At 34.1% G+C, this 26,266-nt stretch overlaps 1 protein-coding gene across 2 annotated transcripts in view; it reads right to left on the reverse strand.

Annotated features, from left to right (window-relative positions):
* Nucleotides 1-25,182, reverse strand: part of LOC126779925 (M-phase inducer phosphatase 3-like) — a 36,655-nt gene extending 11,473 nt beyond the window's left edge. Inside the window, exon 1 of one of the 2 annotated variants that reach the window (XM_050504120.1) lies at nt 25,020-25,182. In XM_050504120.1, the coding sequence (XP_050360077.1) occupies nt 25,020-25,069 (50 nt within the window). In that variant the 5' untranslated portion in view covers nt 25,070-25,182. Of the gene's footprint in view, nt 1-24,072; nt 24,210-25,019 lie in introns of those variants that run through there. The other variant, XM_050504122.1, reaches the window with a different exon arrangement.
* Nucleotides 25,183-26,266: the final 1,084 nt, after the last annotated feature.

Below are 26,266 nucleotides of genomic sequence, written 5' to 3' on the forward strand. Positions count from 1 at the left end.
TCAAAATCTCAAAAAATAAACAATCTAACATAAATTTCTTAACGAACAATATGATGCAACGGTAGCATCACCGTTATCTGACAAAGCCAGGTCAAAGTTAACGTCTTGGCGCGTGCCACACAGCTGCCGCACATCCATAGCATTCGCACCCCTAAAATTATAGCAATAATGTATATATTCGATTACAAAATTATAACCGTGGTTTGTAACAATGGTTGACGACAAGTGAATTTGAATCTCGAACGCAGCTGTGGCAGCTGGCGCGTAATTGGTACATATAGCACCTTTGCGTCTTGGAAGGCGTCAGGCGTTTTTTTCGCGAACATTGACCTCCATCGGAACTAGGGGGAACGGCAGATGCTTTCCGTTTGATAAGATAAGGCTATAAACAACATTTGTCGTGTTTCGCGTAATGTGCTTTTGCCACATTTTAAAACAAAAAAAAAAATTAACCACCAATTTCAATTTTTTTTCCATAAAAATTATAGACAAAGGTACAAATCCATAATTCCTCTATGCAATAATAAACATTATTTTGTTCATATAAAAAATATAGTAATCAAAACAATCTAAATCTGTAACCACCCTCGACATAAACACAATACGCCAGCATTACTCGTATCGATCAGTAACGGTCTCGGCTGTATGGTGTACCGTCGTTGTAACGTCCGTTTAAAAATATAGCTTGTTTATGGTAATACATTAGCGTTTGCTTCATGGAATTTCTAATTTTGAAATCCTCGGATATTTAACTCTTTTTTAGCAATGTTTAAACGAATTGATTTCTGAAAGATAAAAGAATGAAATTGAATGGGATGTTCGTTCATTATCCGGTACGCACGTGCTTCCGTATCCGGCGCGTAGTCAAAAAAACTGTCAATGAAAAAAAAAACAATTCGTAATTTGGCGATGTATATTAATAGAAAGCGCTTCGTTTTATTTCTTCAATTCTGAATTAAGAGCAATAATTTACAAACTGCTTGTATTTATTAATTGACCAAACTTTTCTGTTTTAGAACGATTACTTTTTTTTTTCTATACTAGTTAGCTTTGTGGGAAGGAGAGGTTATCTTATGTCCTTTTCTCTAACCCTCACGTAATGATGGTTTGTAGACAAACAAATAAACATATATACAAAAAATATTAAATTCAAAAGTTACTTTGTCTGTTACGCTCTCAAAGCAAAGCCACTGAATCGATTTTGATGAAATTTGTTATAAAGCAAGTTTGAATAGTAAGTTGTGAAGTAACAGCCTGTGAATGTCTCACTACTGGACTAAGGCCGCCTCTCTTTTTTTGAGGAGATGGTTTGTAGCGTCCACCAAGCTGGTCCAATGCGGGTTGGTGGAATACACATGTGACATCCTTCACCGTCAAGCACGAGATGAATTATAAACACAAATTAAGCACATGAAAATTCAGTGGTGCTTGTGTGGATTTTGAACCCACGATCATCTGTTTAGGTCCACATTCACTAACCACTATGCCATCTCGGCTTGATTACTTTAACAATAAATGATTATCAGATATTTGGTGAAGAAAAACCATTATTGCGTGGTTTGTAAAGTTGCGGATGTGTGTACACCCGTGCAGTGTAACAAGTGGACGGTGACAGTTTTGCGGTGACGGCTAGCGTAAGACGATACGGAGGGTCTAAACAAGCAGAGCTTGAATCCTGTTACCGCTTCCGCTTGAGAATATTGAAGGTTGAATGAGTGAATGAATGAATGAGTACTATGGAGGTATTTCTTTATCTGCTTATCTCGTAGATAAACATTAGGCAATTATCTTTTGAAGTTTTTAATTTTTTTTTTAATTTTTTGCTTGTAATCCTGTTATGATTCTAAGCGGCTGGACCGATTTTGATGAAGTTGAATGAGACTACATTAGATTGGCTGTGAAAGAAGAGTAATTAGGACCGAAAGTCCAGAATGTTAAGCTATATGCGATATTAAATAAAAAAAAAAAAATTGTCTATGGATTGAACAGAAGTCGTTGCAATATCATCTAAACATATGTCGAGCGTTAGTAACCGACATTGTTTTAAGAATATTCATTGGACAAATTTCATGTCTCGCTGCGCACGGCGGCCATATGTTCAACGCGGGAGGGACTAAGGGAGGTCGGTGGCAGAAATATACAAATAATATTAATTGTAATTAAGCTAAAACGTTACAGAGACCGTGAATACTTGGTCTCTTTTTCAGTTTGACGATCGCCATTATAAAATAATTTTCATATATTAAATGAATAAATGTCCGGGGACATTATTCACACACGGCCATCTGATCCCAAACTAAGCAGAACTCGTACTATGAAACCAGACAACTGATATACTACATATACTACTTTTCTTTTGTAAATGCATACTTATATAGATAATTATACCCAGACTCAGACTCAGATTCATGCACACAAATGTCTGTCCTGGGTGGGAATCGAACCCACAACCTTCGGCGTGAAAGGCAAGCTACCAACCACGCCAACGGCCCGTCATATTGTTACTGCTGGTGTCTCAGCTTAGCAAGTGTTGAATTGGTCTAGAACTTTAGATAAAATGTTAATCTATTGGATTACGGCATAAGTAAAGCTCTAGTTGCCATGTCATTTTTTCCAAAATCTTTAACAATCATATTTCAGCCAATTTACATAAAATGTTAATTAATTATACACGTGAACCTTCATCGTGACTTGCTTCGTTTATTGGTGAAAACCGTATGAAAACCTGTTTGATAGTTTTTGAGTTTATCGCGTACAAACAGACGCGGCTAGAAGATTTTGTTTTATAATGTGCAGCGATGGTTATACTAGTTGCACGTACCGAGTCCGTAATGATACAATACCCTTAAAGTTTACATTCCAAAAAACCTTCATAGCGTATAGGAGATCAGTTAAACAACGCTGTGTCTTCTTCTTTCTAATGTCAAATCAATAATGAAAGAAAGAGAGAAATCAGTGTTTAATTAAACGCTTATAAAAGGCCGTGAATACTTATATAAAGAAAACGTTTTCTTTTAATCTCAACAGGAATAAGTATTTTAACACGTGACTAATTAGTTTTTTTTTTAAACAATCTAATATTTAAAGTGATGCAAGAAAATGTGCACGATAAAAAACCTTTTCCGATTATCGTTAGCTGCACGTGTTTGAACGGTTTTCGAACGGAACGGATTTGAATTTCGAACGCTCTCAGATGTGTGAAAAAAACAGACCACACTTGAAGGACTAATACGATTTAATTGAGTACTTTTTTCAATTATTTTTTATTCTTACCTCTCGGAAAAGGCATACGTGTTTTCAGCCACGATCAATTGTTTTTAAAACCATCCAAATACAGCTTGCAAAATGTATTCAATTAATAATAATTAAACAAACCATAGACGTTACACATAAGCCACTATGTAAACAATAGACGGAAAATTATTTAAATATTAATTATTATAATAAAGCATAAAGATAAAGTTTTATGTTAATTTTTATATAAACTTTTGCACGGACAAAATATACTAATATGAAAGCGAAAGTAAAGTGTGTCTGTTCTTTTTATGAAATAAGAATGAAGGAAGCTTGAACCCTTATATCTTGTATAGAACTTTTTGTATCTAACCCCTAACCAGCGGGCGAAAACTGATCTATTTATGTGTTACTTCTGGAAAAATCAACTCTTGAAAAGGTATCCTTAATTCATACTCCAATGTCTATAAATCAAAGTATTATGAGCATAAATGGAACATGAAAATACAGTTGTTAATACCCGCCATCTTTACAAATTACGTGTTCTAAGCACTAGGCTTTCGCTCACAATGTTAATAGAAATAGTAGATTTTGTTTGTTTTATAAAAAAAGCCGAGATGGCCCAGTGGTAAGAACGCGTGAATCTTAACCGATGATCGTGGGTTCAAACCCGGGCAAGCACCACTGAATTTTCATGTGCTTAATTTGTGATTATAATTCATCTCGTGCTTTACGGTGAAGGAAAACATCGTGAGGAAACCTGCATGTGTCTAATTTCACTGAAATTCTGCCACATGTGAATTCTACCAACCCGCATTGGAGCAGCGTGGTGGAATAAGCTCCAAACCTTCTCATCAAAAAGAGGAGAGGAGGCCTTTAGCCCAGCAGTGGGACATTCACAGGCTGTTACGGTTACGGTACGGTATAATGTACAGAAATGAGAGTTGGTATTTCTTAAAGAATGTCCTTTGTTAATTAAAATACATAATAGACAATAAGTTTTGTTTTATAAACAATTTCTGTTAAGTTACTTTCGCTAGACCGCCGTAAATCAACTCACATTTTTGCTGTTAAATTTTCAGAACTGACAAAGGAGCCGCCATTTTGCTAATGGAGCGTTTTATTTTTCCAAATTGCTCTTTAAGATCTGCGCGATAAGTTTTTGTCTTCGGCAAATTTCAGTTGTAATATTTTAAGCTGTTTTTAATTAATACTAAAGTTTATTTATCATTATTATAAAGAGATAAAATTTGATATATTTTTTTCTATATGGCAGAATTATTGTCTGCCAAAAGAGCAGAATCTAAAGCAATAAAAAATATAAAAAGTCTAAATTGCACGTATGCGTCATAGAGTCGAAACGACCGTTATGAGATAAGAATATTGTTCGAATGATTAGTTACAAGTCCCTGACACAATTGGCCGTTCATTTAAAAAACAAAGAAATCTATTAATAAATATTTGAGTTATACATTGGTAATTAATTATGCTATGTAGCTATATTACTTCACTTAGTTTTTTTATTATTATCGTATTAATATTGTAAAATTTTCGTTGCAACAAATTTTGACAGATTTTTTTTTTTTTGAAAAGGCAAAGGTACTTTGGAATGTGTACATGTGTAAAGTTTTTTTTTATATTCAGCAAATGTATAGAATTGTCAATCCCAAAAAAAACAATTAGAATTTTAATAACTGTAAGCGTTTTGTTTGTTTAACGATGTGTGTTTATATTATTAGAAGCTGAACGTATCGTCATTGTAATGACCTACATACACACCGATAAACCGATCTAACACCGACCCATTTTGATAGCAATTGCTTTAATTAAGCGTTTATTTTGAAATATTAGAGCAAGCAAAAATGGCGACATAAATCACTTTAATTAAAATTTAACTTTATCATGCAAGTAATTAGGTTCATAGTCGTACGTCATTCAAAATTCAAAGAACATTAGATTCAAGATTCAAAGAGATTTAGAGTTTAGACGAAACCGTTAATGACGTCACGGGTACAATATTGGAGCGAAAAAATGTTGAAACGTCTAATTGACATGTTTCTTTTTTAAATTATCAAATTACAAAAAGGCACTGATTCCACAATAGGCTTTAGGACAAGTACTATTGCGTTAATTTTATTATACATAATTAATTTTAATTAAAATAAAAAAGGCATTTATTTAATAGACATTTCGAACGTATACGATATTTAATATTATATTTAATATTTCAGCTGTTGTATGAAAATTTAAAATAACTCTCAAGACACATAAGCTTTATATATAATGTAAAATATATGAGGTCAAGATAGTGTCGCAGATCTGGCAATTCGATGAGAATTGCCATTACAATAAAACAATAATGTATTTTTTTTTGTGCAATTCGCATTCATCCTTATCAGTAAATGCAAAAATTCTTATCACGAACATAACAAAGTATAATTAACTAACGGAAAACCGTTAGACTTATTATTATGATATGTATTTAGGATATGAGTAGCCTGTTTATTTTTCCTTAACTATAGACTAATAATGGTGGACGCGATCGTCACTATTATGTATTTATTATAACAGTAACATATACAATTATATAACAAGTATAAGCCGAGATGGCCCAGTGGTAAGAACGCGTGAATCTTAACCGATGATCGTGGGTTCAAACCCGGGCAAGCACCACTGAATTTTCATGTGCTTAATTTGTGATTATAATTCATCTCGTGCTTTACGGTGAAGGAAAACATCGTGAGGAAACCTGCATGTGTCTAATTTCACTGAAATTCTGCCACATGTGTATTCCACCAACCCGCATTGGAGCAGCGTGGTGGAATAAGCTCCAAAACCTTCTCCTCAAAATGAGGAGAGGAGGCCTTTAGCCCAGCAGTGGGACATTCACAGGCTGTTTCGGATTCGGATAACAGTAACAGCCTGTTAAAGTCCCACTGCTGGGCTAACGCCTCCTCTCCACACTGCGCCAATGTAAACCGCACTGGAGCAGCGTGGTGGATAATCCCAAACCTTCTTTTCGAAATGGAGAGGAGGCCTTAGCCCAGCTGTGGGACATTCACAGGCTGTTACTTAAAACAAAATAAAAACGCCATTTTAATTTTCTGATGACATCACGCTATGAATGAATGACATTTTGCGTTATATATTCAAAATGACAGCACAAATTTATATGATGAATCTATTAGGAGACATATTTTTAGGATACAAAGTGGCAGAGTTTCAATGAAATTAGACACATGCAGGTTTCCTCACGATGTTTTCCTGAACTGCACGAATAGAAAATGATTGAAAGTAAGAGATAAAATTATCAATTCATTCATGACATTCGTATGGCAAAAAGAAAAAAATAAATTAGATAACATCTTCACCCAACAAACAATAATTTTACATACATGTTTGTTACGTCATCGTTTTTTTTTTCTAAACAAAAAAAGTCGAAGATCGAGTTTTTTAATTCCATTCAGGCATCAAGGAATTAGCGAAATATATTTAAATATATGCTAATAAAAAAATACGATTTGTCTATGGTCGTTTCTCACGGTTCGGGTTAACATCGAATGAATTATACTGTTTTGTAATATTATTATTCTTTATTAATAGATTATGTTAATTGGAACAAAATACGAGATGCCTTCTCCTATAGAAGTATGGTAAAGTACAGGAGATGTACTACCGCCATACAGCAATATATACAGCCTATTCCAACCACAGGAAGAACAAAGACAGATAAAAAACTTTGACATTAAATTGGCGCGATATCGCTTGTCGAGATCTTGAATCTGTGATATTCATTAGAATTTTTTAAGTAAAACCGAAATGGCATAGTGGTTAGAACGCGTGAATCTTACCCGACGATCGTGGGTTCAAATCCGGGAAAGCACCGCTGAATTTTCATGTGCTTAATTTGTGATTATAATTCATCTCGTGCTTGACGGTGAAGGAAAACATCGTGAGGAAACCTGTATGTCTAATTTCATTGAAATTCTGCCCATGTGAATTCTACCAAACCGCATTGGAGCAGCGTGGTGGAATAAGCTCCAAACCTTCTCCTCAAAAGGGATTTACAGAGGGAGGGAGGGAGTTATTCAAAGGCTGTTACTGTAAGTAAAACTAAAGTGTATATAAAAAGTCGAGTGTAACAGTGTCGTGTTGTACATAGAGATATATTGATCGAGAACTGTTTGTGGTGTACGATACAGCGGAGCTGGTGGCGAATTGCGTGGTATTTGTAAATATAAGGTTTGTTCATTTTTACTCCATCAATTGGAATAGGGTATTTGAGGTGTGAACTGCCCGAGCTAGTCCACAATCCTATGTGCCTGACACCTTATTGCTTCGGAATCTACCGTCTCCAGTAATGGCCTAAATAATTTAAAAGAATCATCACATTCAATACAAAATCAACTTTGACTTTATTCAAGTAAATTCTCATAAGGAACCTGGGGGTAGTCTGTGCAAGCCCATCTGGGTGGGTACCACCCACTCATCAGATATTCTACATATAAATAGCAATACTCAGTATTGTTGTTTCGATTTGAAGGGTGAGTAAGACAGTGTATGTAACTACAGGCGCCTCAGTTCGATGGCTGGTAGAGGATATATTCGCGACACCGAAAAAAAAAAACCTTGAGAACTGTCAGTATTCAATGGCCGTAATACAAGTCGGAGCCCTAGGGTCACGACCTGTCAAACAATAGGGCGCAAATTCCCATGCGAATTTAGATCATCTCTTGTTTATTGTTATTTTTTTTTTACGGAAGTAGCATAGGGTTTAAAACGTCTCACCGTGAGTTTATTGTATAACGAATTATTATCTGTGGGTTTCTCAAGCAGATGGCCAGTTTGAAAATGGACCACGTTCGATTCGGATTTGTAATATTTTTTTTATATCGATATTGGGGTGTTCTAATTTTGAAATTGTGCAACTGTTCTTCATTTGATGATTTTGATTTCAATCTGAATGATATGGATTTCTTTAATTTTTTCGACCAGGTGAAGACGAAAGTCGAAATATGGACGACGGATATGTATTTCTATGTTTCGTGGGAATTGGTGGGCAATGCAGGTGGGGAATCCCACAGCTGAGCAATGATTCAAAGTCAACTAGTTGTTTAGTTCTTTTTTTAAGTTGAAATAAGCAGCGAGGCAAATGAATTTGATGCTATGTGAAGTAAGAAATATTACACCATCCCTTACATGGTCAAAGGGTTAACCTTGGGAACTATGTTACGTTCTGTTACTGGGTCACTTCAAAGAACACAACAATACAAAATTTTACTGTTCAGCGGTAGAATAAATGACGAGTGGATGGTACTACTCAGGGGCTTGCACAAAGCCCTAGCACCAAGTACACATTTTGTAATATTTCTTTCATCACCACGTCCAAATAGCTGAGCTAATTTAGATAAATTTAGCATAAAGGTAGATAACGTTTTAGAGTACAGAATACCTGTTTTAATTTTTTGTTTCACAAATAAATTTTAGTCACAAGTTAAGTTAAAGTTACCCCATTAAAATCATGTACTTATGTTAAGTGCCACAACTTAAGCTCATTAGTTTATTTGTGATAACATTGAATAAACAGTACAACGAGAACCTGTGTTTGCTTTGTCTAAGTATAGATTAAGTTACTGTTTACACTTGTTTAATGAGCCGTAAGCTCGCAGCATTAGTCACTTTGATTGTGTTTAAGCATATAATGTAATAAACTATGCTGGGTGTATGCTGGCTGGCAGCTGGCGATGGCATAGCTAGTTCATATAATATCAATTTATCGTTTATTAATTTAAATTTGTAATGTTTTTAATTAGAATTTTCTTATTTATTTAATTAGCTGTTACTTAGTTATATAAGATGGATGCTGTGGTTTCCTATAATTGAAGGAGCACATAGACGTATAACTCGTGTAATGTGAGCTTGTGATGGGTATTCCTTCTTGGAGTTCCTAACAAAATATAAATAAAATATGGACATGAATACTAACTTATTAACGGCCCAGAAATGTCCCACGCCTGGGCAAATAACTTACCAGCTAAAAACGTATCAGAGTTTTATCCCAACCGGATATAAATACAAGTAAATTTATAATAAATTGGTGTGGATTTGAACCAGCAACCTTCGTTATGTTCAATCCACTTAGCTTATGGGACTTATTTAAAACAAGTCATTAAAAAACCCCATAATAAGGATGTAACAGTTCGACATAGATAATAAAATATAATTTTCAAAGCACTTCCACGTGAGCGTACTTGTTAAGTGATTGCAGCTTCCTCTGATTAACAAGTTTAAACAACGCCGGGTTTACGGTCTTGTATTAGGATTTATTTTATTTAAAACTGTTACACTTAAGTTATGTACATATTCGCCTTTGTATGACAAAAAAAAATTGATTCCGTTTCAAATAATTTGGAATTCGAATTGACAATATAATTGATATAAACAAATATCGTTATGATTATTAAGCGAAATATGAATGAAAAAAAAAACGATTCAAAAATTAAGATTCCAAACCTAAAATTTATAAAAAAAAAACTGTCAGAATAACCTCACATGAACTTTCCTTTGAATAAATTATATAACCTTAGATAAAAATTCGAGACGCGAGCGAGAATAGGATCTTTAGAAAAAAACTGGCTCTATGGTTTAAAAAAAAAAAAGAAAACGACAAAACTGGCTTCAACGGTCGCTCGGCCGTCTTTTTCTAACTCGTAGCTCTCCCACGCAACTGATTGATACATCTCGGACCATGATGTTGCTTGTAATTATTCCCCAATCATATTTACTGTGTATAATATACTGCATATATATATACCAGCTGGCCAGAGAGAAGTCAGTCTTAGCTATGAATATTCAATTTGTACTGGAATATTAATTAATTTAAAAACAGGCGTTATTTTTTTTCCAATTTACGCAATTTCCTTAATATTCCTTTCTATAAGAACCTCCAATAAAGTGTCAGCAAACTTAAAAAAAACGAATGAAATGCGTAAGTGATCAAGGGAAATAGCGATTTATTTATATATAGACACATAAGTAGATAAATAAGTTCATGAAAATGTTGCAATATCACGTAAATAGTCCAAATAAGAGCGGGTGAAATTACAAAGCGCATCAACTTATATATTAAGATTATATACTAAAGCCTCCGAAGTACGCTGCGTCTTATATGTAACATACATAGTTCAGTAGTTTTATCGGTTAGGCATAATATTATCATATATATTTACACGCTTATTATTATTACCTGATAGTATTAACCCCCGCCCATAGACAATAGCACTGTAAGATATATTAGCCATTCCTTACATAGACAATTGGTAGTTTATTAATTAATTAAATCTTATGTCTAAGTTCCTTGTGATGTTTTTCTTTTTGTGTAATATGGTTTTTTTTCTCTCAAGGATAAGGGCTTCTTAGTTTTAGTTTTTTGTTCTTATAATTTCATTTATTTATTTTCGTGTGCGCGCATTTGTTTATGCTTACCCAATAGTCAGGGGCCAGCTGAAAATCAGTGCTGTGCATTAGCACAGCTTATACTGAGATGAACCCCTTGCTACCTACACTGTATTCTTTAATTTAATTTATTTTTCTTCTGTATAATCTATGTAATGTATGCGTGTAGCAAAAATAAATGGTTTAAATGGTTTTAGTAAGTTATGTCCCTGGTGCTTGTACTGAGTATTGCTGTTTGGCGGTAGAATATCTGACGGGTGGGTGGTACCCTACCAAGCTTTACCATAGACACTGTACGTACATACGGACAAATTATCCCACATATATTAAATAAAGAATGTGTTCATAAAAAAAGCTATCTGCGTCTTATAGGGTAGTCTCTAGATTCCTCTGAGAACTAAATATGGTTGCTTAATGAGGAAGTGGGACTTGATACGATTCTAAATGTCCGTTTTACCAGATATGGACCTAGCATTATTTTTAATCTAGAATTCTAATGTATTAACTTTGATATGTACTTTGATAGTAATGGTTTTTGATTCAATTATAGTATACATATTGCAAGAACTTATCCACCTAGCTGATACAGTACGTTTATCCATGAGATATAAGATGAATAGGGAACACGAATTAAGCACTTGAAAATTAGCGATTGTTCTTACCCCTGGAGCATTAAGATTCTATTGAGAACCGGTAAGAAACTCGATATGAACACACACCAATTCAAATGTAATAATTTTAATTAAATATTATTATTTTTTAGATTTCCAACAGTTGCACAAACATACATGTAGAACACGCTTTACATTCACTTAAAACAGATTATATATAACCAATTACAGAACACACCATTCCCAACCACAAGAAGAAATATTGAAAAAAAAAAACTTAGTTAAACTTATATTGTCTGAAAAACGAATTATTTTTTTTATTATAATTATTGTATTATTTCAAAATTACGCCAATTTGGCCGTTTCTCTGTAACGTAATTTTTAATAATAAAAAAATATGTATTTCAATTTACGCCTAGCGACCATATGAACATAAAGACTTCTACGGAATCAAAATTAACTTTAATTGAAGATTATAATTGTCAACAGCTGTCTATGCGATGTAAGGATGTCATAATCTAAAACGATAATTGAGCAAAGGCCGCAAACGAAAGGCTTAAATGTTAGGAAATTAAAAAAATATTTTTCTTAATATTTTTAAGTGATTTAAAAAAGGCGATTTTTGTAAAGGTTTTATTGTTATTATAATTGCATTTGTTTATTAAAGTTAGATATTTTAATATATTAGCTTCAATTCGAAAAGTTATATATATGTGTTATATATATGAAGAAAATATAACTCGATTATATTGTAATAATAATTACAGCTATAAAAAGTTAAACTGATAGCGTCAAAAACGAGGCACAAAAACGTTACATACAAAACGTTGCTCCTACATTCCACTTTTAATTTGTTTAGCTACAAATGTTGCAAGTAACGAAAATTTATCGTCGTCGAAGGTTTGTTTAAATATAAAAACCTTTTACTTCTCTAATCACTAACGGCCATCTTGAACAAGATGACACTTGCGCAATGTTTGAAAAACATCCGGAACTTTCTATTTACACGTTTGACTTACGAAAACCTATCCCGTTCGAAATTCAAATTTTCAACCGTTAGGATCGAAGCGTAGCATTACAGACAGTGATATCGGTGATGTAATCATTTAAAAAAAAACTAAACATTAAAATCCAGATTAAATAAAGATCCTAAGTGCCACAGATAAAAAAAACTAATATAGTGTACAGAATTACATAAATGAAAGAGCTCGGAGTAGTTTTCGTTTTGTTCGTACAGGATATATAAACATATATATAATTATATAGAAACTTCGGTCTTTTTCGTTATCATTAGATTCAACTAAGACTTTTTAAGACGTATTTTTTAAATTTAAAAAAAAAACTTAATTTTATTAAATCTACTTTAGATTCACAAAGGTATTACTAATCAATGAACTGTCAATATTTAAAAAAGATTATATAAAAAATAACCGGCAAGATGATTTGTTACTACTGTTTTTCTAACAATTGACGAGCCGGTTGGTGTGGTTGGATACTTGCCTATCACGCTGAAGGTTGTGGTTCGATTCCCACCCAGGACAGACATTTGTGTGCATGAACATGTCTGTTTGTCCTGAGTCTGGGTGTAGTTATCTATATAAGTATGTATTTACAAAAGAAAAGTAGTATATGTAGTACATCAGTTGTCTGGTTTCCATAGCACGAGCTCTGCTTAGTTTGGGATCAGATGGCCGTGTGTGAATAATATATCAGAATATTATTATTATAATTAAATATTAGTATTTCTCTTTTAAATCAAGTATATACTAATGTTATAAATACGGAAGTAACTGTCTTAAGCCTTCACAACTAAAACACTGAACCGATTTCGACGAAATTTGGTATGAAGCAAGTTTGAATCCCAAGGACGGACATTGGCTTTTTTATACCGACCACCTAACCCCACCATCAACTTAGTCAACCATATAACCTTTCATTGAGTAGTAACGCCTTATTAATGGCCGATAGAATTGAAATTTGCCAGTTACTTTTCCGGCGTAGACGCTCACTAAGAAGGGATTTCAGATAAATCCTAAGCTAGTATATACACATATATTTATATATCTTCAAACACACTTTACAGTAACAGCCTGTTAATGTCCCACTGCTGGGCTAAGGCCTCTTCTCCCTTTTGAGGAGAAAGTTTGGAGCTTATTCCACCACGCTGCTCCAATGCGGGTTGGTAGAATACACGTGGCAGAATTTCAATGAAATTAGACACATGCAGGTTTCCTTACGATGTTTTCCTTCACTAAGTACGAGATGAATTACAAGCACAAATTTAACACATGAAAATTCAGTGGTGCTTGCCCGGGTTTGATCCCACGATCATCGGTTAAGATTCACGCGTTCTAACCACTAGGCCATCTCGACACATTCCGACGCTATTTTAAAATGAAATATTCTTTTATAAACGTTACCGTTGGTGATGTAACATCCTGGAACAGCTCCCGCTAATGTTGTGGGGTCAATTGCCTGTATCCTCAGTAGCGACCGTTTGGTTATATGCAAGGCAGAAGGTCCATTTTCTAGTGTAATTGCCAGAAATGGGTCGAGAAAATAACTTGATTTGTGAGATTTGTATTAACTATATAATAGTTGTAATTTAATGTAATTTTTTTTATAGAATAGGAAGGTGGACGAGCATATGGGCCACCTGATGGTAAGTGGTCACCAAACGCCCTTAGACATTGACATTGTAAGAAATGTCAACCATCGCTTATAGCCAATGCGCCACCAACCTTGGGAACTGAGATGTTATGTCCCTTGTGCCTGTAATTACACTGGCTCACTCACCCTTCAAACCGGAACACAACAATACCAACTAAACCAATAGCTACTCAGATTTTCTACTATATAGCAATACAAGAGAAATAACAAGAGTTCTCAAGATTGGTGGTGCAATGGCGATGTAAGGGTGGGTATTTTTTACGGTTCCCATGTCTATGAGCGGTGGTGACCACTTATCTTATCACGTTAAAAGAAATTATAATGTTTTAAGTCTACATTCAACTTGTCCAGATATATAGAAGTATTATAATATATACTATTTTACCGTATATAGAAGTTTCCGACGTTATGAACGGACGTGACGCTGTATAACTTTTTTTTTTATATAGTGATTCGGTTGGAACCGCCTCGAACCGGTTTTATAGATCTCTTAAAAGTTACATTCCATTTGAACCGACTTTAAAGTGCAGGTGTTATATACTATACCTTCATAGACTGTTATAAGCGAATAGGAAATACACATCTTATTTACTTGGCACAGATAATTAATTACAGTTAGTAACATATTAATGAAGCCGAAATGGCCTAGTGGTTAGAACGCGAACTTAACCGATGATCGTGAGTTCAAACCCGGGAGGCACCACTTTATTTTCATGTGCTTAATTTGTGATTATAATTCATCTCGTGCTTGACGGTGAAACCTGCATGTGTCTAATTTCATTGAAATTCTGCTACTTGTGTATTCTACCAATCCGCATTGGAGCACCGTGGTGGAATAAGCTCCAAAACCTTCTCTTCAAAAGGGAGAGGAGGCCTTAGCCCAGCAGTGGGACATTAACAGGCTGTTACTAAGTACTAAGAAATATATTAATATATAAAGAAAAAATATATTAAATCTCATAGCATGGCATATACAATATTAATTTATATATATTTTTTTTTTTCATTATCACAAACTAACGAGTTTTATACAAGTTCATCTCGGTATATTTAATTTCCGGTGGTAACTTGAAATTTTATGATCTTGGCTATTCAACATTGAGATCGAATATAACATATGATTTACGAAATAAATAATTAACAAAACGAATATTATAAAGAGAACATTAGATTTTTTGTATGTTTGTTTGTAATGGATAATCTCCTGAAGCGATTTTAAAAATTCTTTCACCTTTATAAAGCTTAATTATCAGAGAGTAATATAGACTATCTTATTGTATCATTTATATTAAAAGCCATGCTGTGGTCCCACTGTTGGGCTAAGGCTTATTTTGAGGTCACGGTAGCATACGCAAGTGTACCATGGCGCTCCTCGTTAAGACGGAAAGGGTACCGCTGGTTTTTTTGGGTATTCCAATGTTCGGGGCGCACTCGGCGCCTTCAACACCGCGAGCCCCACATAGTGGGTATTCCCGTGGGGGAAACGTTTTTCCAGCGATAAAATAGGGCTTGTTTTGAGATCTGCATCAACTCCAAATACACGCAAATGAATATTCATTGACACTTGGATCGAATTGAAAGAATCTCGTCCTAACTGGAAACAGGGTGACTGGACGATATTAAACTACATAGTAAGTGAAAACGAAAGCGGGATAATGGTGGTGAGAGTGATCACCGGTAAATCGTTACGGTAGAGTAATGCTTGGTAAGTAACTTTTTATCGGAAGCCATGGAGTGTGACTTCCGTGATAAAAAACGGACCCAATCTTGTATCGGACATCGTGTCAAATCTATAAAAAACAAAAATAGATTGGCATAATTATTATGTATTTTTGTGATTAATTTTATTCCCTTTTTTATTATTATTACTATAATTTTAATTACTAGTTGTATATTTATATATTTAATTCTATGTATTACAAAATTTATTATATTTCTAAGGAAACTATGTACAGTCATTTTTATAATATATAAAATTAAAATTAAAAAAAAAAAAAAATACACATTACAAATTTATAGCAAAAACACGCCGTCTAAAAGATTGTCCTGTGGCATTGTACCCAAGGCGCTGGGCACTATTAATATGACAAAATCAATATTTTTATATTACACATTGTGCTAAGGGATTTTCGTTAGACTTTCACGCAAAAACCAAACGAATTGGGATGAAGGGACATATATAGGGATACCTAAATCTCCTACCCCCCCCCCCTGACGCGAGCATTAAGTGTAGCAGTGTCGTGTTATATATAGAGATATATTGTTCGAGAAGTGTTTGTGGTGTACGATACAGCGGAGCTGGTGGCGAATCGCGTGGAATGTGTAATAAGGATCGTTTCTCACTACTCCTGTCTATGGAATACGCTACACATTTCTAAACTGGCATCACAATAATTATCAGTTGTCTGTATAACGTTAAATCGATTCGCTTTTCGTGATTAACAAAAATTATATCACAAGAAATGATGAGAAATTTGTGCTATTTCCAAATTCTTTAAGTGAAATTAAAAAATCATTACCCACTTGTATTCAGCGTGCGTGGGTAACATGCAGATAAAATAAGAGAATAGACGAAGCGGTTTGTAGGAATGCTACGTCGTCCGGGCAATTTAGGTAAAAAAAAACCTTCGACAAGATGATTACACGAGATGAGAGTGATGCTGGACGCGTTTTGTCAGTTTCTTTATGGACTGTAGAGATTTTATTTATTAACTAAAAAGTTCCGACTTACGTACGGGTATGATTCGTAGCAAATAACCCATTTAATTTAGTTAAAAACATATGTTTCAAATATCATAAAATGAAAATTTTATTTTGGATAGGATTTGCGTTAAATCTGTTTTAAAAAAATGGTTTGGCAAATGTGCCGCCTGATGTTAAGTCACCATAGACATCCCTTACACCCAATGCGCCACCGACTTTGGGAACGAAGATGTCATGTTCCCATGCTTTGTTGCACGCTTCAAACCGGAACACAACAATACTAAGCATTGCTGTTTAGCGGTAGATAATAAGTGCTTAATACCTACCAACACGAGCACAAAGCCCTACCACGAATGACTCCATTCTGAGACTGGTAAAATTCAAGTCAATCGGTATAGTTTCCAAAATATCGACTTATCGCATATATGGATTTATATTCAATTATGTTAATGTCAGTCTGAAGAGGAAGCTAAGGATAATTTTCGTATCATAACTTAGACGCAAGAACAAATTATACATTATTAATCTGTATAGTTTGATGTTATTAATGAATAACTAATGAACTCGCGGCTTAGTGTAGTTAGACATATTAATCGCGGGCTGTTTGTAGTGTGTAATTGATTGATTTCGGCCACGGCGGCCAATCTCAAGAGAGATTAGCCAACTACGCAGGAGATATTATAGTGCACGAGTGTGTGCGCAAACACAGGTGCACTCTCTATTCCCTAACTCTCAAAATCCGATGGGACGGCAATCCGACACGACCGGAAAGAGTTCAGACGCAGGACTAACGACTTTACGTGCTTTCCGAGGCACGGGAGTGTACACACTTTCAACTTCGAGACTCCGAGACAGAAAAACCCCAATAACTTTTTATTGGCCCGACCTGGGAATTGAACCCAGGACCTCCGGGTCTGCGACCTTATATCAAGCCACTAGACCAACGAGGCAGGCAATAAATATATTAATAATTGACTATTAACAAATCTATGATTTTTTATCTTTACTCCCACGATTGAAATGCTAAAGTTAAATAGTTCCAGCAGGATTCCTCACCATGAAAATGTTCATTAAATAGCATTGTAACCATATAGAGTTAATATGTACATCATAAGTCAGAGTACGGTTACGGTATATAAAAAAAATAACAAGAAATAATAATTATTGCAAACGAAATTAAACTATAAATATATTTATCTAAAGTTCATAATTGCGTCCGAATTTTAGCGACCCCGAATCAACTAGGCAGGTGTCAATCCACCCTAATAAAACGCGCCATTTTTCGATAGGGCATAGACAATTTTCGTTTTATTGTTCTAGAGATAACATTATTTATGGTATCGCTATCTAAAAAGGTTATGTTATTTGCGAAATTATCGACTTATTTATAGTTATTGTTTAATGAATTTTAAATAACTTGAAAGCGTTTTCATTAATAAAAACATATTAAAATGTAAATTTCGTTTTAACAAAAAACACAAAAGTTCGACCTTGTAAAGTTTTATAGCATTTAATATATTTTACTATTTTGTCTGTTTGTTTGTTCTTATATATATATATATATATATATATATATATAATGGGATGTTTTAAATACGTAAAAGCCGGAACGGTTCACTAGTTACGTACATTAATTACAGAGGGTGAACATCTGGTGGGTTGAACGAACTGCGGGGGTAGCATCGATCGTGCGCAAGCGCAGCTACGAAATTTTTTATATCAATTGTTACAACGGGAAGTGATGCCAATGTTTTTGAGATTTGATCATAAGTAAATAATACTCAGATTAATATTATAAACGCGAATGTAAATCTGTTTGTTTGTACCCTCATTATGACTATACCATTGAATCTGTCTTTATTAAAGTTCATGTATGTATATATATAAGGATAAAGGCAGTTATTGGGTATTTATGGGTAGTTATTGGGTAGTGCTTTGTGAAAGCCCACCACCACGTACTCTTTTAATTTTCTCCCGCGAAACTGCAATACCTACTTGGTATTGTGTACCGGTTTGAAGGGTGAGTGAGCTAGTGTAGTTCCCAAGGTTGGTTGCGCATTAGCCAATTTGCCGGTACGTATATACTATGTAAAAAAGTATAACAAAATTATCACTTTTACATAATTTATAAATTTCTTATAATTAAGTTAAAATATAAATTAAATAAACAAAGGTCAAACGACGCGGTCATCGCCTTTTATATAGTTTTTGTAATCTGCGGTTTAAGTTATGTGAGGAGCGCGGGAAAGCTTTTTTTGTTTATTATTTTGTAACCTTGGTGTTACGATATACAGCCAATGAACAAAATTTTTAAGATAAATATGTTGTTATGTTTTTAATACGATAAATAATAAAATATTTTGTATTACATGATAGTAATAATTAAATATTTTTACAACAAACATCGTCAGAAATAAATCGAAGTTGTTTTTAACATTACACGAAAAGAACCTTATTAAAATCGAAAACAATTTTGTTACATTAAAAAAACCTAAATAAAAAAAAAAACAAGTAAAATAATGACATTATAAGCAACCTCAAATCGTATCGTTACAGATAAAGAACTCAATTGCATAAAACATAAAAAAAGAAATGAATAAACTTTTAACCGTAAGTATAATCCGTTTCTTAACTGAAAACGATTCTATAAAAACCTTCTCCGCACTGAATCGTGGTGAAGTCCGGTCCGAGTCAAGCGTAACGCGCCGTTACGTTAACCTGCACAACGTATTTTAACGGAGTCATACACATGTTTATTAATAACCAATGGAGGATCCATGGTGAGGGGCGAACTGACTCGGTCTCGTAGGCTGCAGATGGCGAGGTTCTGACTTCTGGGTTCAGCAGCCAGGAAGTTGTCAGTGTGTACACAATCGAGCCTCGAAAAGCAGGTAAAGCCGTTGGTCCTGCGCCTAGTATAACTTGCCCGCAAAGCCAACAGCTCATAAGCTTTTTCAAACCTTTATAAACTAATATTATAACGAGGAAATATTTGTTTGTTTGTAATTGATAAACTCTGATACTTTTTTTTATAGAATAGGAAGGCGGACGAGCATATGGGCCACCTGATGGTAAGTGGTTGCAAACGCCCATAGACATTGGCATTGTAAGAAACGTTAACCATCGCTCACATCACCAATGCGCCACCAACCTTGGGAACTAAGATTTTATGTCCCTTGTGCCTGTAATCACACAGGCTCAGTCACCCTTCAAACCGGAACACAACAATACCAAGTACTGCTGTGTTGCGGTAGAATATCTTATGAGTGGGTGGTACCTACCACTTTTTAACCGATTTTAACAATTCTCTCACCACAGAAATATACTCTATACAGAAGTAAGATAGGCTACATTTAATTAACAGTCTCATCTGAATTCCACGCGTGCGAAGCCTCGGGCGCACCTAGTCTTGAAATAAAACTAGATTCAACTGGACAAAGCCGGTATCAACCGGATCAAACTGCAACGTATACATGTATTCCGTAAGTAACATCTCATTCTTAAGTTTTTATAAACCACAAAACGCCTTACTTAGAATCACTTGAAGTAGGTCTAAACAAAAAAATGTATTCCAACAATTGGATTGCATATAAGCGATTCACACCCTTATTGGTAATGACTTATGAGTTATTATTAAATGTGATCTAGGTTCGTTTTTTTTATTAAATTTTATGTTACTTCAAACATGATACGGGTCCATTGTGAGATACCACAGAATCCATAAAACAAAACAGAGCTCTATGATTTACATTTTTTTGTCTATGGTTTTTTTATATAATGTACCAGCAAACAAGCCACCTGATGGTACGTCACAATAGCCAATAGACATTGAGTCTGAGATAAATTCTACTAAGCACCACCGACGATCTAAGCTGTTAAATCCCTTGTGCCTGTAATTACTACAGTAACAGTAACAGCCTGTTAATGTCCCACTGCTGGGCTAAGGACTCCTCTCCCTTTTGAGGAGAAGGTTTGGAGCTTATTCCACCACGTTGCTCCAATGCGGATTGGTAGAATACACATGTGGCAGAATTTAGAATGAAATTAGACACATGCAGGTTTCCTCACGATGTTTTCCTTCGCCGTCAAGCACGAGATGAATTATAAACACAAATTAAGCACATGAAAATTCAGCGGTGCTTGAACGGGCTCGAAACCACGATCATCGGTTAATATTCACGCGTAATAACTACACTCGCCTGAAAGTCACCAAGTCTATCCAACTTGTATAAATATATTTTTTGTTATTTAAAGATGATTTTTAAGACCGATTCAGTATGTAGATTCTACTAAAAACCGGCAAGAATATCAACGACTCGGTAGAGCTGATAAAGAAGGCACAAATGGCGACGAAAGAGACTTTAGAATCTAGATCTAGATTTAGAACCTTACAAATCAAATCAATTACATTGATTCAAGTAAACTTTATAACAAATCTACTTTTGAGTATCAATACTTCAACTACTCGAGATCACATGACAATATGTCAAATATCATTTGAATTTTCCTTTTCGCTACTAGATGGCGCTAGTTGTATTTTAAATCGCGCTATCGTTATTTATTTCTGGAAGTACTTAATAAGGAACGTATTTAAAATGTTAGAGTAATGAAGCGATCTATCCTGCAATGCATATTGGGAAGTTTTATCGTATAAGTAGTGTAGTACTACCGGGTACTAAACAAACAACTACCGTTGCAGAAAGCCGTCTAGCGGTAAGAATCTACTAGTACCTCTTTTAATTTGAATCAGATCAACAATGGGGATAGTAATTACTAGATCATAATAGCTGTCATCATGGACTCGCTGGATGTATACCAACCAGGCTTTTACTGGGTGGTAGGGCTTCGTGCAAGCCCGTCTGGGTAGGGACCACCCATCCACTCATAAGATATTCGGTTGAGTCAGTGTAACTACAGGCACGAGGAACATAACATCTTAATGTCCAAGGTTGGGGACAAATTGACGATTCGAAGGCCATCCCTTACGTAATATTTCTTACAGCGCCAACGCCTTCCGTACCCCCCCCCACCACTCACCACTCCGCGGTCGACCACTTACTATCAGGTGGCCCATTGGCGTGTCCCTATGAAAAAAAAATATCTCGACAAGATGACTGATAATTATGTCAAGCGGATGCGAAACCGCGACTTTAAAAGCTAACCCCATAAGCCTTGACTCGATACTGAGATAAGACGCAATAATAAAATAATTTATCAAAGTGACCGCTTTATATCAATAAGTCCATAAAAAAACTGCAGTCTTATAATGTTCTAAGCATGCTTTAAAATGAAAATTTCGATTTTGAGCTCTTTTACCGTGTCATAAAATCTAAATTCCGTTAATGAACAAATTTAACATGCAAAACGGCCGTCCATTCATGATTTAGTCGAGTGTGTTGCCAGTCATGAATGCATTTACCCATTATTAATTCATCAGCCGTTTTATGACGTAAATTCATTCAACGAATATGGAATGTCAATTTTTATGACGTCACGATATGTTTTAAAATATTTTAACGTTCCATTTTTGTTATAATAGTTACGTCAAAATTCGTTTTTTTTTTAATATAGAATAAACAAATTTATATATTACTTTATGTAAATATAAAAAAAAAATTCGTTGGTTTCTATAATTAATATCTACTTTCGAAACTTTTTATAGCTGTGCTATGAACTCATTCATAATGCACTGCATATAAAAGTATATAACGAACATATTAATTGTTATATACATATATATACATTTACGGTGTTTATAAACGTTGTTTAGCGGGTGATTGGATAAGCATAGCTGTCTTCTTCTTTCGAATGTCAAATCAGTGATGGCAGAACGAGATGGTTTTAAGTAAACAGCCAACTAGGTGATAAGCGTATAGAATAGAAGATTTGAAAGATTAAGTAATGAGTTTATCTCCCGTACTTGTCATTATCATAACGAGGACGCTTTAGTGTAACAATCTTATCAATTTCTTTAATTTTTTACACTGCTTACTACAAGTTCGTGTATTAATGTGATAAGTATCATCAAAAAATCGCTATTCGCCATTCGTTTCTTTTTTTTTTATAGAATAGGAAGGCAGACGAGCCACCTGATGGTAAGTGATCACCAAACGCCCTTAGACATTGTAAGAAATGTCAACCATCGCTTACATAGCCAATGCGCCACCAACCTTGGGAACTAAGATTTTATGTCCCTTGTGCCTGTAATTACACTGGCTCACTCACCCTGCAAACCGGAACACAACAATACCAAGTACTGCTGTTTTGCGGTAGAATATCTGATGAGTGGGTGATATCTACCCAGACGAGCTTGCACAAAGCTCTACCACCAGTAAGCTACAAGTTCATGTATTAATGTGATAAGTATCATCAAAAAATTCAATCCGCCATTCGTTCCGTACCCAACGGACAGTGTTGTCATTTCTATTTAAACTATAAATAGATTTGCGTCTATCCAGTTTCCGGCAAGAGATATTCGTACCATAGATGTATAACAATCTCTGGACTGGATCGTCGGCAGTACCCCTGCCATCCTATCCGTATTAAGTAAATTTATTTAAATATAAATATATATATCTAATTATGTATATCAATGCAACTTATAACAGTCACAGGAATAAACGGCCCTGTGTGTCATTTATATATCGCTTATTTACAGAGTATTTTTACAAGTATATAAAGCATTAATAGTACGATTATACGATAGATAAACCTGATGTATATAAATAGGTAATGATAGAAATCCTTACCTTACCTGAAGTAGTTTTGACCCAGAAAGTTAAGACAATTTTTCTTTCTAAGCAAGTTTAAGTTGGACTTAGATTTTTTTTTTATAGAATTGGAAGGCGGACGAGCATATGGGCCACCTGATGGTATGTGGTTGCGAACGCCCATAGACATTGGCATTGTAAGAAATGTTAACCATTGCTTACATCACCAATGCGCCACCAACCTCGGGAACTAAGATGCCTGTAATTACACTGGCTCACTCACCCTTTAAACCGGAACACAACAATACCAAGTACTGCTCTACAATTTTATCAAGATAACTCCATGTCGTAATTCCCATAAATGCCTTTTATGTCTTAATATTTAATATTCAAGGTTAAGCGACTTATGTCAGAGAACTTGTAGCGTTACACGGGTAAGTTGATGGATTCATTGGTAGCGAATTCGTCTTAGTGTGCGGAAATGACAAGACAACGACGTCACGTGATCAACTGATTAACCAATGAAAACATGTACAGAATTATAAACAAATTAATAATTAAATCTAGATAGATCTTATAATTTAATAACATGTTATTATTTAAATACAAGACAAATATTTTTTTAAACAATACAAATTTGTTAATAATTCTCCCGTAAAACGTGCACAATTACAAAATTAAGTACCTACGTGACAACACTCACTTCCCGCCAATTGATTCTATATCTCACTCCCACACTGCATTCTTTCACGGATTAGAAAGAGACGGCAATATAAACATAAATCAGCTATTATGCGATAACATTCGTGTCCGAGATAAAACTTTTTGGTCCACTTTTTTTATATGATTTCTCATTCATTTTTAGAATTTAAAAGATTATAAAAAATCCTTCTGGTCGGACTTGTTGACTTTTGTCGTTTTTATTTCACTTATAAATTAAAAAACTTTACTTAAACGTGTTCTTTTAAATTCGTTCGATATTTAAACTTAGTATTTAGATTCTCACTTTCGCTTTAATGAAATGGAAACTTTCGCGCGCATTTCAACTTTTTTTTACAAGTCACAGATACACATCCGACCAAGGAGGTTATCAAACTATTTCTAAGTCCTCAAGGTCTGAGTGACGTAATGTCTTTTTATAGTAATTTCTGCTATAAATTCCTTACCTATATGGAACTAATGATTTCTAATCTGTACGAAGGAATTCTCCGTATGTAATGTGTAAAAATAGGTTTCATTAGTTTAGTTTTTATATTGGCTTTATTGTATCGTAGTTAAGAAGTTTATATCGATGTTACCATGTGAGGTCGTGGTTTTTATAACATAATTTATATATATATATTATAACTAAAATTATGAAGTTATGTTAAAAAAGAATCCATTTAATTAAGTACAAAAATATAATTTATGGTAGAACTGTAATAAACTTTTTTAATATAAAAAGTAACTTAAAATAAAAATATGTTTACGAAAAGGTTTATGATGTTTAGGTTATGATGATAAAAAAAAAAAACTAAATTATTTCCCTTAATTACAATAAATAAAAATGTAAAAATTGTTTATAGTTTTAAGCAGCTATTAACTTTATTTTTAAAGTTTACATCTTTGTATAGTTTAAAAGATTAAAATAACATACCCGGCACACTGGCAGTTATTCTCACAGCTCTTGCTGTTTGCGCCCCACATTTTAATTTAAACACAATAATAAACTTACACGTAAATCACAAATCACAAGTCCATTATTAATAATCAGTCTAATAACAAGGAGAGTGTTCCAACCACGATGTTTCTCGCTCCGCGGTCGAGCCACAACTGAATGTGATGTCAAATTGTCCCGGTTCCCAAGCGGTCCCGGTTCTGTATCCCGCCGCCCCTGATTCGAGAGCGCTGTGCGTAAAATTTTCTACCATTTCGGTAGGATTGGTTTTAAATTACGGTAGAAATTATTACTTATAAAAAAATGCATTATATACATACTTATCTAATAATACATTTATATTTATTAAGTCATTATAAAAAATAATCTATTTGTTTTAAATCTATTTTATAGAAGATTTTAATTTATAACGACCGTTGAAAATTAGAATTTGTCAATTTAGGAAGATTACCTTTAAGACGGGGCTTAAATAAACGACCGGCCATTTTAATTGATTATTTATATGTACCTTAAGTATATAATTTAATTGTTATTTACAAATATCACAATACAAAGCACATAGGCTAACTAAAACCTATACCTCCAGACGCGCAGGCAAAACCAGGTCACCACCAGGTTAGATATTAGTATAGTTAGATAATTGAAATTATTAGATATATAAAACAATATAAATAGATAAACATTGAAGAGAATTATCAAATTTACTTAGAAGTAATTTACCAAGTGAAATAATAATATAAGTTATTCCCTCTATCCTATTATGTGCAATATTAATATTTCGACTTAAAAGTATATATAGTTACTGAATATGTAAAGCTTGTATATTAACAATCAGCATTCAGGTAGTCTTTAAGCAAATAAGCCTTGTTTAAAAGAAAATATTTAAGACGTTGAAATTCTCGTGAATGCTGTGCGGCAGTTTTAAGGCACAAGGGTCTTAAAATCTTTCATTTGGTTTGATTTACAACTTTGAAACAAATGTTTTCGAAGAAAACTTTCCTTACAATTGTAATTTTTAGGGTAATAAAGACCTTATCAGTATAGAATGTTTTTGTATTGGAATTTTGTTAACGTTACAAGGAAATAATACAAATAGCTATTTTTTTATTTTAAGACTTTTTTATATAGATTATAAAAAACTATGTACCATACAGCATAAATAATAATTCAATTATATTTAATTATCTGTGTTACTTGAATGTCGAAAAAAGAGTAACCACTAAGTT

The sequence above is a fragment of the Nymphalis io genome, chromosome 30 (assembly GCF_905147045.1).
Source record: "Nymphalis io chromosome 30, ilAglIoxx1.1, whole genome shotgun sequence".
Classification (NCBI taxonomy): domain Eukaryota; kingdom Metazoa; phylum Arthropoda; class Insecta; order Lepidoptera; family Nymphalidae; genus Nymphalis; species Nymphalis io.